Below are 14,530 nucleotides of genomic sequence, written 5' to 3'. Positions count from 1 at the left end.
AATCCGAATCTGAATTAAAATCTGCAATGCTTTCTCTTTCATTAATCTATGACAAAAGTACTTTAATCCAAAGTAAAATATTTTTCTAGAATAATGCAAAAGTGCAATGGTGCACCATTAATTTTATAACTGCACCAAAACTCAAATTAATAGGAAATGTTGAGGGATTATTATACCCGGAAAGCGATTCGCCAGTTGACTAACAACCTGGTTCCTATTTACTGCTAGGTAAATAGAGGCATGTGGAGTAAGGAAATTTGCCTAAGGTTTTGCCCTGTCCGGGAATCGAACCTGTATTCCCAACAGCTGTTAAGATATCTGATCCAATGGAAGTTGTATTAAACAAATTAACAGCTGAAAATGAGCCATTTGACATGTTAATAATGGTTCTTTATTTCCCCTGTAACAAGAACTAAAGCCAAAAGACTTGACAAACCTCAGTATTACTGACAAGCTGGGGGTGAGAAGAGGAGAACTATGTGATTTGAGCAGGGAGAGAAGCTCCAGGGAACAGTGGAATAACTTGGCAGAGAGAAAGTCGCCTAATTGGGATCCTTTTGTTGAAGATTTTATATCAGAACAAAATACAAACCCTTACCACTGGGGAAAGACAGCAGACACTGATGCAGTTCCTTTAGATTTGCTGTGCTTTAAGGGACAATTGATTCTCAGGATAAAAGAAAAGTCATGGAGGAGAAAGAGCATTGTGTCCTAAGAAGCTCATCCTTTTCATCCCACCTGCTGAAAGGTTACGTTATTGAACTTTGATTGAATTTAAAAGGTGGTGTGTAATTAACTACCACCTCATGTGAAATACAGAGCCGCTATCATTTGTAGTTTGTAATTCATTTCTCTTCATTAGACTTCAAACAGTTTTGTTTAATCATACTGAGATTTGGCAAATCCCTTTGCTGTTGTACATGTAGTGAGAGAGTAACCAAACCATGTTAACATGGCAAATGGGTTATCTGTTTAATACAGGCTCCATTCTATTGGATGACTTAACTGCTGTTGGTAATGCAGTATTTGACACAGGTTTACTTATTCATTGTTTATCTGGATTATTTTGTACAAAAAATTGAGCCTGAGAAAGGTCGGATTCTATCCTACAGAAATGCCTTTTCTCTTAGCTTTTCCAAATCCATAGCACTTGAATTGGACAGTGATTACAATCCAGGTTTGTTGGGAGTTTTTTGTCATGTAAAGTTGCAAACAAAAATGTGTTTAGTGTTTTTTTTTAAAAAAAAACACTTCTTGAAAATGTCAAATTGTGAACACTTCACAATTGCGTGTGACAATGCATATCCATAATGCATTAACATTCAAGTCCAGTTTGGTTTGAGGAGTAGTGGCTTGAGGCCAGAGTTGTTTGAAACGCTGTCAATGTGATCATACCATCTGCAGCTGCTAAGACGGTTTGGCAAGAAAGCAATAATTTGCTATAGTTGCCACCCACTATGGAGTGCTATTTTCCATGTTTATTGCTGCTAGTAAGTTGAGCCGGGCAAGGGAATGTAAAATATAATAATACAATTTAAACAACTTAACAACTGGAAATAGCTCACATAGTCTTTCACAAGTCAGACTTGCTTCCTTACTCCTGAAGCAGCGTGCATAATAAATCTCCACTAAGCTACCAGGTGAATGTTTGTAGAGCAAGACCTTTGTATTTCAATGAAAGATTAAAGGATAAAGGAAATAATAGGCATAAAGCTTTTAACCTACAACAAGTAGGCAATTTACCGGAGCCCAAAATTGCTGTAAATGTTCTCTGGGGAAAACAGAGTGAATCATACAGAACAATCATCTGAGTAAACAAGCCATTTAAAACAAGACCATTAATGGGAGCTGATCCATTAAAATGCTTAGTGACACTAGCAGAATGAAAAGTACTTGTAGCTTTTAATCCCATTACAGGATATACTATAAAGTGTAGTGACTGTGTATTTTGTGGGCGAAAATCATTTAAGTTGCCAGTTGAAAATCCCCAGAAGTCCCATGGTACAATTGCATTATAGTCCCATATACTTCCCAAGAAGCCATCCGTGTGTAAAAATCCGTGAAGTATATGGGATAATATTCGATGCTGTGCTGAGAGGCACAGAGAGCACAGAATAGTTTATTTTAAAAAACCAAGCTCGTTCAGTTTTAAGACAATCCATCGCTGTCCCACCCACTGCCCCGAGACCCTACCCGTATGAAGGGAGCTCGCCCACAAAATATACGGTCAGTTCACTTTGCAGTGTATCCTGTAAAGTGCTTTGAGACGCTCAAAGGCGTGATTAGGCGCTGTGTCAAATGCAAGGATTGTTATTATATAAATCCAAATCGTTGTTGCCCAAATAGTAAAACCACCTACAAGGTGGTTGACCAAACCTACAACTTTATCCCCTGGTGTATCACATACACTGGGAGGCAAGATGTTAAATAACAAACAGTAGACCTATAGAGGTTGACTACCAACAGACCCAATATCAGATGGACTATGTAAAGAGCACTAATCACTGCCATAAATCACCAATAGAGGCAAGATTGTAGTTTTTCCAACATATCCCATATAAAATATCATCCTCAAATAAGTCAACCGGTCTACAGTTTGTTTTGCGTTCCCTAGCACATCTTCACAGGCACGAGTCCTTAAATATTCGATAAATCTAGAAACTTAAATGCCACACCCTGGTTTACTACAGGATATCACAGAAGCATCCTTGAGAACCAGGATAATAATAATAATAATCCTTGCATTTGATATAGTGCCTTATCACGTCTTTGTGACATCTCAAAGCGCTTCACAGACTATATTTTAAAGTGAATTGACTAGATTATATGGGCGAAACATGGCAGCCAATTGCACTCAGCAGTGTCCCACAAACAGTCGTGGATTGAGTGACCAAATTATTATTTATTTATTTTGAAGGGTTTATACCCCTGAAGAAGCAATCCACCAATCGGCTAACAACTGGGTTCCTACTTACTGCTATGTAAACACAGTCGGGTGGAATAAGGAAACTTGCCCAACGTTTCCCCCTGCCCGGGAATCCAACCCAGGTCCTCTTGCTTGCGAGGGCTCTAACCACTGAGCTATAGGCCTCCGCATGTTAGCTTTATGATTATATGACTCTGGACTGACGAATGTTCCACAACAAACAAAAGTGAAATATGTTTGCTTAGCAAGCTTAAAATCGACAATAAAAAAGTTGTATGTCATTTGGTACATTTTGTTGTGCAGTGATGTTAAACTAGCGTAGACCTCAAGTGACTGATACAGTTTATAATGTAATAATAATTTAAAAACAGAATTCACCAGAATCAGAGCGTAGTGACTGTGCCACAGCTCTTCATCACACTTGAGATACTGGAACTGCAATATTCTACAACACATGATGGTGCCAGCTGCAGTTACAACTATTGGAGCAATGTGGACACAGGATTTTTATTTGCCTATGAAATATGTTGTTCGTAACTTTTTCCCGAGTCCTTTTTTTTTGTACTGTCCTTTTTCTACCCCCATCCCACGAACCTAATGTGCCCAGTGTAAGTAAGCTGCACCAGAACACCTACACCTTATTCCCTGCAATAAGCTTCACGTAATTTTCATTTTCAGGAAAACTTGCAAACGCTGGGCACAGAAATAGAACGTCTGATCAAGCGCCAGCAGGAATTGGAGCAGCAGCTAAAGCAATGAACTAGCACAGTCGCTGGGCTCCAGCAGCTCATTGTGAATACAGTTAAACAGGTGGAGAGGAGGCAGAGGTCATTCATGACTTGGACGGATATGCCTCATCAGCACTGCACAAGGAGGTGAAGTCGCTTCTATCAACAAGCAGGTTTGGAGTTAAATTGTGCTGCAATTAAATGATTGGATGCAATTTTAATATCAACACTTCCAAGTTGTCGTACTCTTACCATTATCTGCAACAACAAACAATGACTGAAGGCTGCCACAGTCTGCGAAGGATTTCGATCAGTGGATTTTTTAATGAACTATTCTGCTGTGCTCTCTGTGCCTCTCAGCACAGCATCGAATATTGTGCGTTTTTACACACGGTTGGCTTCTCGTGAAGTATATGGGACTATAGTGCAATTGTACAATGGGAATTCTGGGGATTTTCAACTGACAACCTAAGTGATTTTCGCCCACAAACTACACAGTCACTCCACTTTACAGTATATCCTGTGATGCGCCTTGAAACGCCCTCCCAACGTGAAAGGCGCTATACCAAATGTAAGGTTTATTATTTTATTTGTAGCTCAACCAATTTATTGGTGAATTAAATTCATACAATGCTGATACAAATAAAGTGCAGCTCCATCTTGTCTGACAAATTTTGTTTATTTACCGTGGCACTAAACGATGTTAGACCTTTTTTTTTTCTCTGAGTGAATTTCTTGATCTCCATGACTTTGTATGATTTCCATTGAAGTCTGAATATATTTTGTCTAATATTGCGACCAAAATTGTGATGTATTTGATGGGTTTATCAAACACAAATCAATTATACCAAACATTACGGTATTTTGGTGAATGATTCTTACTGAAGCCCATTGGAGCCTATGTGCAAATGGTAACTATTGGAAATCCCATAATAGCAAATAATGATATTTGACAGTTACCAAGGGTGTGATACTCGCATTGAAACTAGTTCTTTGTAATATATTTGAGAGGAATGCCCAGATACGGTTTAGAAAGGAACTAAAGGTGGTGCCAGAAATGTGAATGCTGTAATTATTATTTAGTTCCCCCAATTACTGGCAAATACTTAGTACTGACCAGTGCATCAACCTGCGCCAGAATCCTCTGGCAGTTAATTAGTGGAGTGTCAGACTTGGTTAAATCAGCATTCTGATGCTATTTGCTATTTTGAGAGTGTCTGCTGTTATAAGAAAGTAAAATCCTAGCCCCCTACTAAACGTAATGGAAATGCACTTTAAGCTCAAATTTAATAGCTATCAAATAATTGAGTACATATGTATATTGTTAGGATTCCGACCATTTGATTTTATTTTTCCAATCCTTTTCAGTTCAAACATTATCTTCTTTCCTGTCCATTCGTTGTGTGTTGAATATTTGGTTAACTTGGTAGTTTAGTTTATTCTCAAACCTGATTTGTAAAATTTAATTTGTAGATATTTTTCTGTATAAAGAGAACATTTTTTAAAGTTTTAATCTATTATGTATATATGGCACATTGGATTAATAAATTACATTCTGTGTCTTGGTTTCCCGTTATGTATATTTGCTTATACCGTGATATCACTGCACCATCACTTTGTCATATGAGGAAATGGAAGTGGCACAAAACATAAAATGACTTCAAAAAACATATATACTTAACGCTTTTAACCGGTGCGAAAATGCGGTAGAACATTTTGATTTGAAGACCATCTTTTAATTGTTTTTATTGGATTACAGGATGGATCGCGGATCAAAAAGCATGCGATTTACATCAAAGCTTTGATTTCCTGTTGGATTTGATCTTGGCTTTTCTGTCGGGGTGTTTCCTTTCCACCTTAGAATTTGCTGATAAAGTGAGAAGCGTGTGAGGCAAATCCTTGATCGTTTCAGCAAAGGGTATTTTGCTCAACATGTTCTTGATTTTGTACGTTTTGTAAACTTTATCCTGTGTTAGGCTCTCATCAACAGAAATTCATAATGAATTAACTCCATTAAGTTCCTTAAAAATGGGAACCATTTTGTTTCAAAACACTGACACTTTCCACATACATTTCTGTTTAATAAGTATCATTTAATCTTATTGATTAATTGCCATTCTAGCAATTTATTAATGAACTAGACTCCCTTCCACTACCTGATTACTTTCCTAAATAGTCTTAATCTGCTCAATTTAGATCTCGTTTCCCTAATTACCCAACAAACATTCATTTACAGCACGCAATTACTGAAATAAAATGCACGCAGCCAACATATGAATCACGATGGGGGAGTCAACTGCTATAGATGTACTGTAGATCATATGACCTTTCCCATCTCACACCATTTTTTTGTACACAACTCATTTTAACGGCTGCTCCACATAAGAAAAATATCTTCCATCCCCGGTTTGTATGGCCCTTTCCTCCCAGTAATTCTTCCAAATGTGTTCAGTGCCTTCATTTATCTTTGCAAATCCCTTTTCCCAAGTTTTTCTTTTGTGTGAGTTTGCTATTTCTGTTCAGTTTCTCGTGCTGAATGGTTCATTTCCACCCAGGCCGAAAGAATATCGTCGATTGAAATTTCACCAGCTGCCTTGTTTGTGCTGTGATGTTGCTCGTCAGGAGCCATTTCTTAATCTTGGCTTGGGTTTTATCGCAGGACCTTTCCAGCAAAACACAGTGGCTGCGCACTGCACAATCTTTAGCCTTGGGTGGTCTGTTCCAGCTCTTGTGAGCAAGTGAAAAAACAGAACGTGACTGCTGTACGACAGAAAAAAAAAGAGACGAGCAGGAAAACAAACCCTAAATTCTTCCTCAATTTTCGTAAATGCTTTCCAATTCCCTCTTGAATTTTGCTGTAAAAATCCGACTCCTTGGGGAGTCTGGCTTAGTGGGTAGCACTTTTGCCTGAGTCAGAAGGTTGTGGGTGCAAGCCCCACATTGGAACTTTTGAACTCGCCTCGTCCAGGCTTACGAGACATTGCAGTGCTAGGGCTGCGCTGGGTTGTTTGTTAGAGGTGCCATCCTTCAGATGAAACTTCAAAGTCCTTTCTGGCTGTTCAAGCAATGTTAAAAGATCATATCGTACTATTTAAAAAGAGAAGGGAATTTCTCCGTGTCCGAGCCAACAATTCCACTGCTAAAATTGGTCATTTGCTTCATGCATGTTGAGGCATTATTGTACGCAAATTGACTTGCTGTGTTTGCCTAGAACATACACCATCACTATCTACACTTCACAGTAAATCCTGTGAAGTGCTCCGAGTTCTAACTTGAAAGGTCTTCTAAGAATTGCAAGGATTATTATTACAACTGAATAATTAACAATAGCAGCAAATTACGTTTGTATAGCGCCTTTCACGTCAGGAGGACATCCCAAGGCGCTGGAAATGTGAATTAAATATGAACTGGCTGTTCATCAAGCTGTAGAATATGATTGTTCTATGATTTGTTTATATAGCCTTTAGAATAATTGAACATATAGGTTATCAATGAGCACTTGGTTTCTGGTTCATCTTGGAAAGATCTGAGAAGCGCACACAGTCTTGGGACGGACAGAATTGAGTAGAGCAGAATTTGCCAATAGGTCATGAGATTTGGCAAGAGGCATCTGAACTCTGTGACTGACTCACGCCTTCAGCATTTAAACAATTCCCCCTTTATTTTCAGTATCAAATTGATCTGTCACTTAGTCCACCCGCTGATGAGGACCCTTGAGATCCTAGTCAGATCTTCCAGCCACAGGTTTTAGTTCCATTTAACATTGATCTGGACAACAAAGTTGCCTTTGCCTTCCTTTATTCTTTCCATCGTTGGCTAAAAAGGTTGTATCAATTTTGCTTTAAAGGTAAAGCCCTATTTAATGCACCCCTGGGGTTTTCTCGGGCGGTTTCCGATGAGGAATCCACATCTTTTAAATGTTAATCGTAACCACAGGAAGATCTTCAGTCGCTGCAGTGGTTGCACGGTTTTAAATCTGTTGCACATTGACGTGAAGCTCCGTGAGGGTGGAATTGAAAGTAGATTTAGTTACTGAATCATTCCGTCCACGGGATTTAGCTGCTCCCACAAGCCTGGTCCATCCTCTTGAGAACTGTTTGTTCCTGTTGGGTGGGTGCCATTGGCTGCCGCGTTTCGCCCACAAAATATTCAGTCAATTCACTTTACAGTATATCCTGTGAAGCGCTTTGAGACGTCTCGACGATGTGATAAGGCGCTAAATCAAATGCAAGGATTACTTTTGGGGATTTTATGTTTGTGTCAAAAGTAGTGCATGTGCTCTGTTTGCTGAGTCCAAGTATTACATGTGGTTTGCACGTGTTCCCACCTACTTTAGTGCATCTTGTCGCCATCTGAATCTTAGCAGCGTTGATAGAGACTTGATACGAGGCCAGGCAAGCAGGCAGTTGGGGAAAGAATGTAAGTTTACCCTTAAATTGCCTAAATATATTGTTTTGGAATCACATTAGACCCGATAGCAGGAATCTGAACTCTCTGCCCTTAAAGGCTGTGGATTATGGCTGAAACCATTCACATCTTCAAGACTGAGGTGGATAGATATTTGTTAGGTCAGGGGATCAAGGGATACGGGGCAAAGGCGGGTAATTCGAATTGAGGTACCGATCAGCCATGATCTTATGGAATGGCATAACAGGCTCGAGGGGCTGAATGGCCTCCTCCTGTTTCTATGTACGTGTGAAAGAGCCCAGAATTACAGGAAAGTCTCATCACTCTGAAATAATACTGTTTAATGTGAACAGAGAAACGGATGGAAAGTTGCAGCGTATAGAAAAGAACTGGACTCGGTTTTGAATACTCCTAAATTATTACGTGCGCTCTTCAAGGAGACAGTAGGGCAGTAGCTGTTAAGTGTCGGGAATGATCTTGGAACAGCGGATTTGATGTAAAAACTAGCATTGAGTTGTTTTTCTATTATTATGTGTACATTAAATAAAGCCGTCCACTAGGAGGCCCTGTCAGCCTTCAAGGACACACGGGATTGCTTGATCAAAGGAGGGTTTATTTAAGGAAGTGAGTTTGTTCTCTTGCTCTTTCTATCACCGTAGCTGAAAGCGAGTACATATATATTTATATTACTGTAACATGCGCCATAAATCACAGATTTATTTAAATATTTAAAGCAAATATTTTTTTTGTGGGGGGGGAGGGAAATTTCATTTCTGTCAAATAGTTTAAAAAAAAACGCTTATTAAAATTTACGCTGTTACTGATGATAGGTCTGTGCGCAATTGGCTGCCGCGTTTTGCCCACAAAATGTACAGTCACTACGCTCTGCGGTGTATCCTGTGAAGCGCTTTGAGACGTCTCGAAGATGTGATAATGCGCTGTGTCAAATGCGAGGATTATTATAAACAAAATGCAAAATACTGCAGATGCTGGAAATCTGAAACAAAAACATATCTCCACAGACGCGTCCTGACCTCCTGAGTGTTTTTTTGAGCCACTTCTGTTTTTGTTGAAACGGTTATTGTTACAGATCCCACTTTACTGCTTTGAAAAACACTATTTAAAGACACACCATTCAATTTTTTTAATGTCTAATTCATATTGCGTTCGATGCACAAGGTTTTTTTATGTTGTGGAAATGGAAACCGCTTACTTATGTTTTGTCATCTGTTTTTCTTTCTCTCCAGAAAAAAAAATAGACATTATCTCTGCTCCAGCAAAATGCAAAAGTAGGTTGGGTTGTCTATCTGCCTTGTGGGTCTGTGTATCTATCTTTTACCCACAAAATATACAGTAATGCATTTTACAGTATATCCTGTGAAGCGCTTTGAGACGTCTGGACGAGGTGATCAGACTCTGTATCAAATACAAGGATTATTATTATTAATATTATTATTGTTTTGCTGCTAATGAAATGAATGTAGAAACGCCACATCAACTGTTCTGCTATAAAAGGCCTTTTCGTGTGAAGTAACTGCAGTTATTTTAACGCTGTTATTTCTAAATCCGTTTTTACTTGACTTATACTCATAAATCCCTGAGGAATGTTGACATCTCCCAAACAGACAGTAAATTGAGTGTTGGGGGAGACACACACACTCAGCAAAGCTATTAAAGCTATTAAAGTGAGAGCTAAACACGTGCTGATTTCCTACTGAATAATTTTCCTTTGACTGAAAAATGTTTGCTATTTAAGAGGATGGCTACACCATGTCTCAGCCTCAGGCAGAAACCTTTTATATACAGAAAGAACCAGAAAGTCGTGTTAACTGCCCTGTTACCAGGACACAAAATAGCATTTCTTTTAAGACTTAATGGATCTGAGGATTTTTGGGGGTCAGTCTGTAACACTGTGACTGCGATTTTAAGAGAGTATTTGCATTGCCAAACGCCACTGCAAAACCTATGGAGTTGCCTTTGTCGGTTTCTGATCGTTTTCTTGTGTTTTTTTCCCTCTGGAGATACATCCAAAATTCCTGGTCTTTGCCCCCAAGAGAGCCCCAGATACCTCCAATTCCTCTGCAAATTGTTCTGTGTTTTTATATCATTTTTTAAAAAAACTCTCTATATATAGAGAGAGAGATTTGCAAATTGTTCTGTGTTTTAAATATATACACAGAGTGACCCAACGTGTGATACCATTACAATGTCTAATAAGTCTTAAAAATTATGTTTTTTTAAAGATAAAATGAGGTGAAAAATAAGCCCTTTTGGTCACCCTTAAATACATATAATATGTTTATATGTCTATATGTATTTATTTATTGCATCGTACGGTAAAGAAGGAACACAGAAAACCCGAATAAGAACTCTCTAAAAGTCAACGATGAGGTTAAAAAAAAGTAATTATGTATTTAGCAAAAAAGTTTCCACACAAACTAACACAACTGCGGTGAAACCCTATTTAATGGCGTTTAATTGATCAACAAAGAATCTCTTGAGTTAAGTAAATGTCTTATAAAGTGTGTGGAAATATATATATATATATATATATAAATAAAAGGGCAGAGAGACCGTCCACGTTTACAGCTCTTTGGTCAATCATTTCATACACTGGAGGTGTTTTGTTAACGTTTATTGCACATTATTACTAAACATCCACACATTTAGAATTGACTATAAATAATGATTTCAGAGCAATGCCAAAGTGGGGAGAGAACAAAAAAAAGTACACAGATGCACCTTTAGTTTCCTGTGAAATGAAGGGAGAAAAAAAACGTCTATTAACGATATCGTTGCAGTTGCAGTTGGTCGACAAATATTACAGTACAAAGAAGTGAAGTACAGCAACGAAAAATAAGTACATCCCTCACACAGAATAAATAGTCTCTGCACTCGAAGGCGTTCAGAGCAAATGGTTTCAATGCAACGAACACACACACAGCTGCAGCCTCACAGCCCTGTGATAAACTGCACTGGGAATATCCTCAGCTCTGCAATGAGCAAAACAGCTCCACAACTCGGGAGAATAGTCCAATTTAACACTTGTTGTGAGCAGAAAAAAAGGAGTCTAAAGCAGCAATAGCATTGGCCCGAGGCTGGGGGTTAAATTATATTTAAATAAGTAACAGATCCCTCAAGTCTTTCTCTCTCTCTCTCTCTGTGTGTGTGTGTGTCTGTCTTCAGTACAGTCAATGTCCAGGTCATCTGTCTTTTAATATAAAAATGTGACTTGTTTAATATAAACAAAAAAAAACATTAGGGGGAATAAAACGACACTAAATCGACTGTACACCCGACTGTACAGCAGCAGAGGCGACGGTTCCCCAAACCCCAGTCACAAGTGGGTGGAAAGGGTTTTGCTCTTTAACTGATCCATTTCTCGCAACACATTTTTTTTGGGGTTAAATTTACAAAATGCAGGAAAAAAAAAGGGATCACGCTGTTATATATATTTATATATATATTTGTATATACATATATTTTTATATACAGTGTTTATATAAAGTAAGGCATCGGTTATTATCTCCACGTGTAAAATATAATAGTACAATCCGCTGTTTTTTCTCTCTCTCTCTCTCTCTCTCTCTCTCTGGACTCTCGTTTTGTGCGGAAATTACAGTTTTGTCAATTCGGATTTTTATTTATACAAAAAAAACAAAAAAAGCTTAAAAATGCTGTACTTGTTTTCTTTTATATTTTTTATATAATTTTATATATATTATATGTAGATATGCGCGCGTGTGTGTGTGTATAAAAATATTTACACACACACACACACACACACACACACAGAGTGACCAAAAAGTCGTGATACTATTACAATGTCTAAAGTCTTTAAAAAGTGTTCTTTTTTAGATCCTCGGGTCGCTGAAAAATAGGACTTTTTGACCACCCGGTGTGTATGTATGTACATGTGTGTGTATATATATATATATGTGTGTGTGTGTGTATATACATATATATATATATCACAATACTCTACTTTTAAATAACAATTACTCAGAAATAATACCATAAAACGACTGTGCATCTACATTTTTCTCCCTTCCCCACTCTTCCTTTCCCCACAAATAAAAACCCATCTGTGTCTGAATATTGACGATTGTCCTTTTTTATATATATATATATATGTATATATATATAATTTAAAAAATGGGTTCTTCCTGGGTTATTCCAGTTGGTACAAAATCCATCTTAAATTATGGAATGTAATTCTAGAAAACAAGAAGCGTTGACTTTGAGTTTCCAGTCAAAGCAGTTTACAACTCGTACTATTAATACAGAGAACTTTATCATTATTATTAATAATAATAATAATAGCACTCCCTTCCCCTTTTCCCAGGGATCGGCTATCAATAAAAAAAAGCGAGACTGGTTTTGTAGGACAGAGGGAGAGAGTCTGAACATCTGAAATACTAATGTGTGAATCAACGTCTCAAACGATTTGGAGAACAACACAAACAAAGGGAAAGGTATGAAATGAACCTGAGAAGTGCACTTCCCAAACCGATGGCTCTCCTCCTTCTCTCGAGTCAGTGGGTGAGTGAGTTTCCACACCACAGAGTGTTATTTTGTGGGGGAACACATCCCCACACTCTGTGATACCAGTGACGGCTCTTGAACTTCAATCCCGTTTGGATCGTTGGAGAGAGAAGAAAAACGCTGAGTTTATAACTGCGATTCCTGGTGAGTCTCCTTCGCCTTCTCCATCCCCTTCTCCATCCCCTTCTCCATCCCCATCCCCTGCCCCATCCCCTGCCCCATCCCCACCCCCATCCCCTGCCCCATCCCCTGCCCCATCCCCACCCCCTGCCCCTCGCTGCTGCTCTGCAGAGCCATGTTCCAGTCTGACCACATCTCCAGGTTCCTCGGGTCCAGAGTGTTACCAAACATCCCAGAGCAACGCGAGAAGCCCCCGGAGTCCAGGTCCAGTCTGCTCCCTGGTCTCCTGGGGCAGAAGAGTAACCTCTTGAAGGCCTTCCTGAAGTCTGGGCTCCTGCAGTAAATGATGGGGTTGAAAGCCGAGTTGACATAACCCAACCAGTTGAGAAACAAGAAGAGTTTATCGTCGACTATCTCACTGCGGAAAGCCTTGGCCACGTTGACCAGGAAGAAGGGCAGCCAACACAGGGTGAAGGTGCCCATGATGATCCCCAGAGTCTTCAAGGCTTTCTGGTCCTTGATGGCTATGGTTTTGGAAGGTCTCCTCCGGGCAGACCTGCCGTTGGGGATGAAGTAACTGCTGTAGAACCTCCCCTCGCACTTGATGATCTTCTGCATCTGCTTCTTGGCCTCTTGGAAGACCCGCGCGTAGACAAAGATCATGATGAGCAGAGGCAGGTAGAAGGAGATGATGGACGAGGCCAAGGCGTAGGCTTTGTTGGTCAAGAAGTCGCAGCAACAGGGATCATTGTAGCACACAATGGCATCGGGGTTCTCGTCCCTCCACCAGTGCATCATGATGGGCAGGAAGGAGATGAGGGCCGAGATGGCCCACACCACACACACGATCCCTCTGGCCCTGGTCTTGGTCAACAGGTGTTGGTAGCGAAAGGGAGAGGTGATGGCGATGTAGCGGTCGATGGCGATGACACACAGGGTCTCGATACTGGCGGTCACACACAGGACATCCACTGAGGTCCAGAACTCGCAGAAGAACGAGCCGTAAAGCCAAGTGCCCCTGACCACCAGGGTGGCCCCGAAGGGGACCACCAGCAAACCCATGACCAGGTCGGCGCAAGCCAAGGACACGATGAACAGGTTGGTCAGTGTCTGCAGCCTCTGGTTCCTGGCGATGGCGAGGACCACCAGGAGATTGCCCACCACTATGATCAGCACAATCACAGCCATGATCACCCCCATCACTATCACCCACTGGTGCTCGGAGCTGCTCTGCTCGGGGCCGTTGGGACTTACCCCATTGGCAGAGTTGGCTGACACCAGGGTGGCTGACCTGTTGTTGTTGTTGTTGTGGTGGTGGTGGTGGCTGCTGCTGCTGCTGTTACAGTCCATTCCGTCTCCCATCCTGGGGAAAAAGCCCCCCCCAAAAAGATCATGGATCTCCTTGGCTTGTGCTGCTCTGCCCCCAGACCCCCTGCCCCCTCCTCCTGTCTCTCCTCATCCTAAAGTCCTTGTGCAGAGCCGACGAGCTCCAAACTTACTGAGATCCCAGAGACGCCCTCTCTCCCTGAGTCACTGTGAGGAGCATCCAATAAGCCGCTCAGTCCTACCCACTGCCTGACGCCACATCATTCAGCAAACCCTCCCTCCCTCCCTCCCTCCCCTCCCTGACAAGCTGTCAGCTCAACTGACTGGGTTTTTTTTTCTCTCTCTTGGTCTCCAGTCACTGAAGTCAGGGAATCCCAACCCCTCAGCTCCCGCCAACTGACCAAAGCCGCAGCCAAAGCCCGAACTAACCCCCCCGGCTCGGGTGGACCTAGCTGGACAAGCGGCGGGAAAGCTGGCC

General features: G+C 40.6%; 2 protein-coding genes across 2 annotated transcripts in view; one reads left to right on the top strand and one right to left on the bottom strand.

The window, feature by feature from the left end:
- Positions 1-5,215, top strand: part of ccdc186 (coiled-coil domain-containing protein 186) — a 36,520-nt gene extending 31,305 nt beyond the window's left edge. The window contains 1 exon segment of the mRNA XM_007905659.2: positions 3,605-5,215. Coding sequence (XP_007903850.1) covers positions 3,605-3,685 — 81 coding nt within the window. The 3' untranslated portion in view covers positions 3,686-5,215.
- Positions 5,216-10,368: 5,153 nt separating this feature from the next.
- Positions 10,369-14,297, bottom strand: adrb1 (adrenoceptor beta 1). The gene is made up of 2 exons (XM_007905707.2): positions 12,871-14,297; positions 10,369-10,434 (listed from the first exon to the last, which is right to left on the bottom strand). The coding sequence occupies exons 1-2, from the start codon at positions 14,086-14,088 to the stop codon at positions 10,369-10,371; spliced, it is 1,284 nt and encodes a 427-aa protein (XP_007903898.2). The 5' UTR covers positions 14,089-14,297.
- Between the last annotated feature and the right edge of the window lie 233 nt (positions 14,298-14,530).

Source organism: Callorhinchus milii, unplaced genomic scaffold (genome assembly GCF_018977255.1).
Source record: "Callorhinchus milii isolate IMCB2004 unplaced genomic scaffold, IMCB_Cmil_1.0 Scaffold7, whole genome shotgun sequence".
Taxonomy (NCBI): Eukaryota; Metazoa; Chordata; class Chondrichthyes; order Chimaeriformes; family Callorhinchidae; genus Callorhinchus; species Callorhinchus milii.
Note: the sequence above shows the minus strand (reverse complement) of the source record. Positions and strands in the feature narration are given on the sequence as shown.

Bases quoted from the DNA above. Each gene is read 5' to 3' on its own strand.
- adrb1 (XM_007905707.2), bottom strand. From the start codon at position 14,088: ATGGGAGACGGAATGGACTGTAACAGCAGCAGCAGCAGCCACCACCAC. The intron at 10,435-12,870 runs GTGGGGATGGGG...GTTGACTTTTAG, and splicing joins GCAGCAGCGAGGGGCAGGGG to AGAGTTCTTATTCGGGTTTT.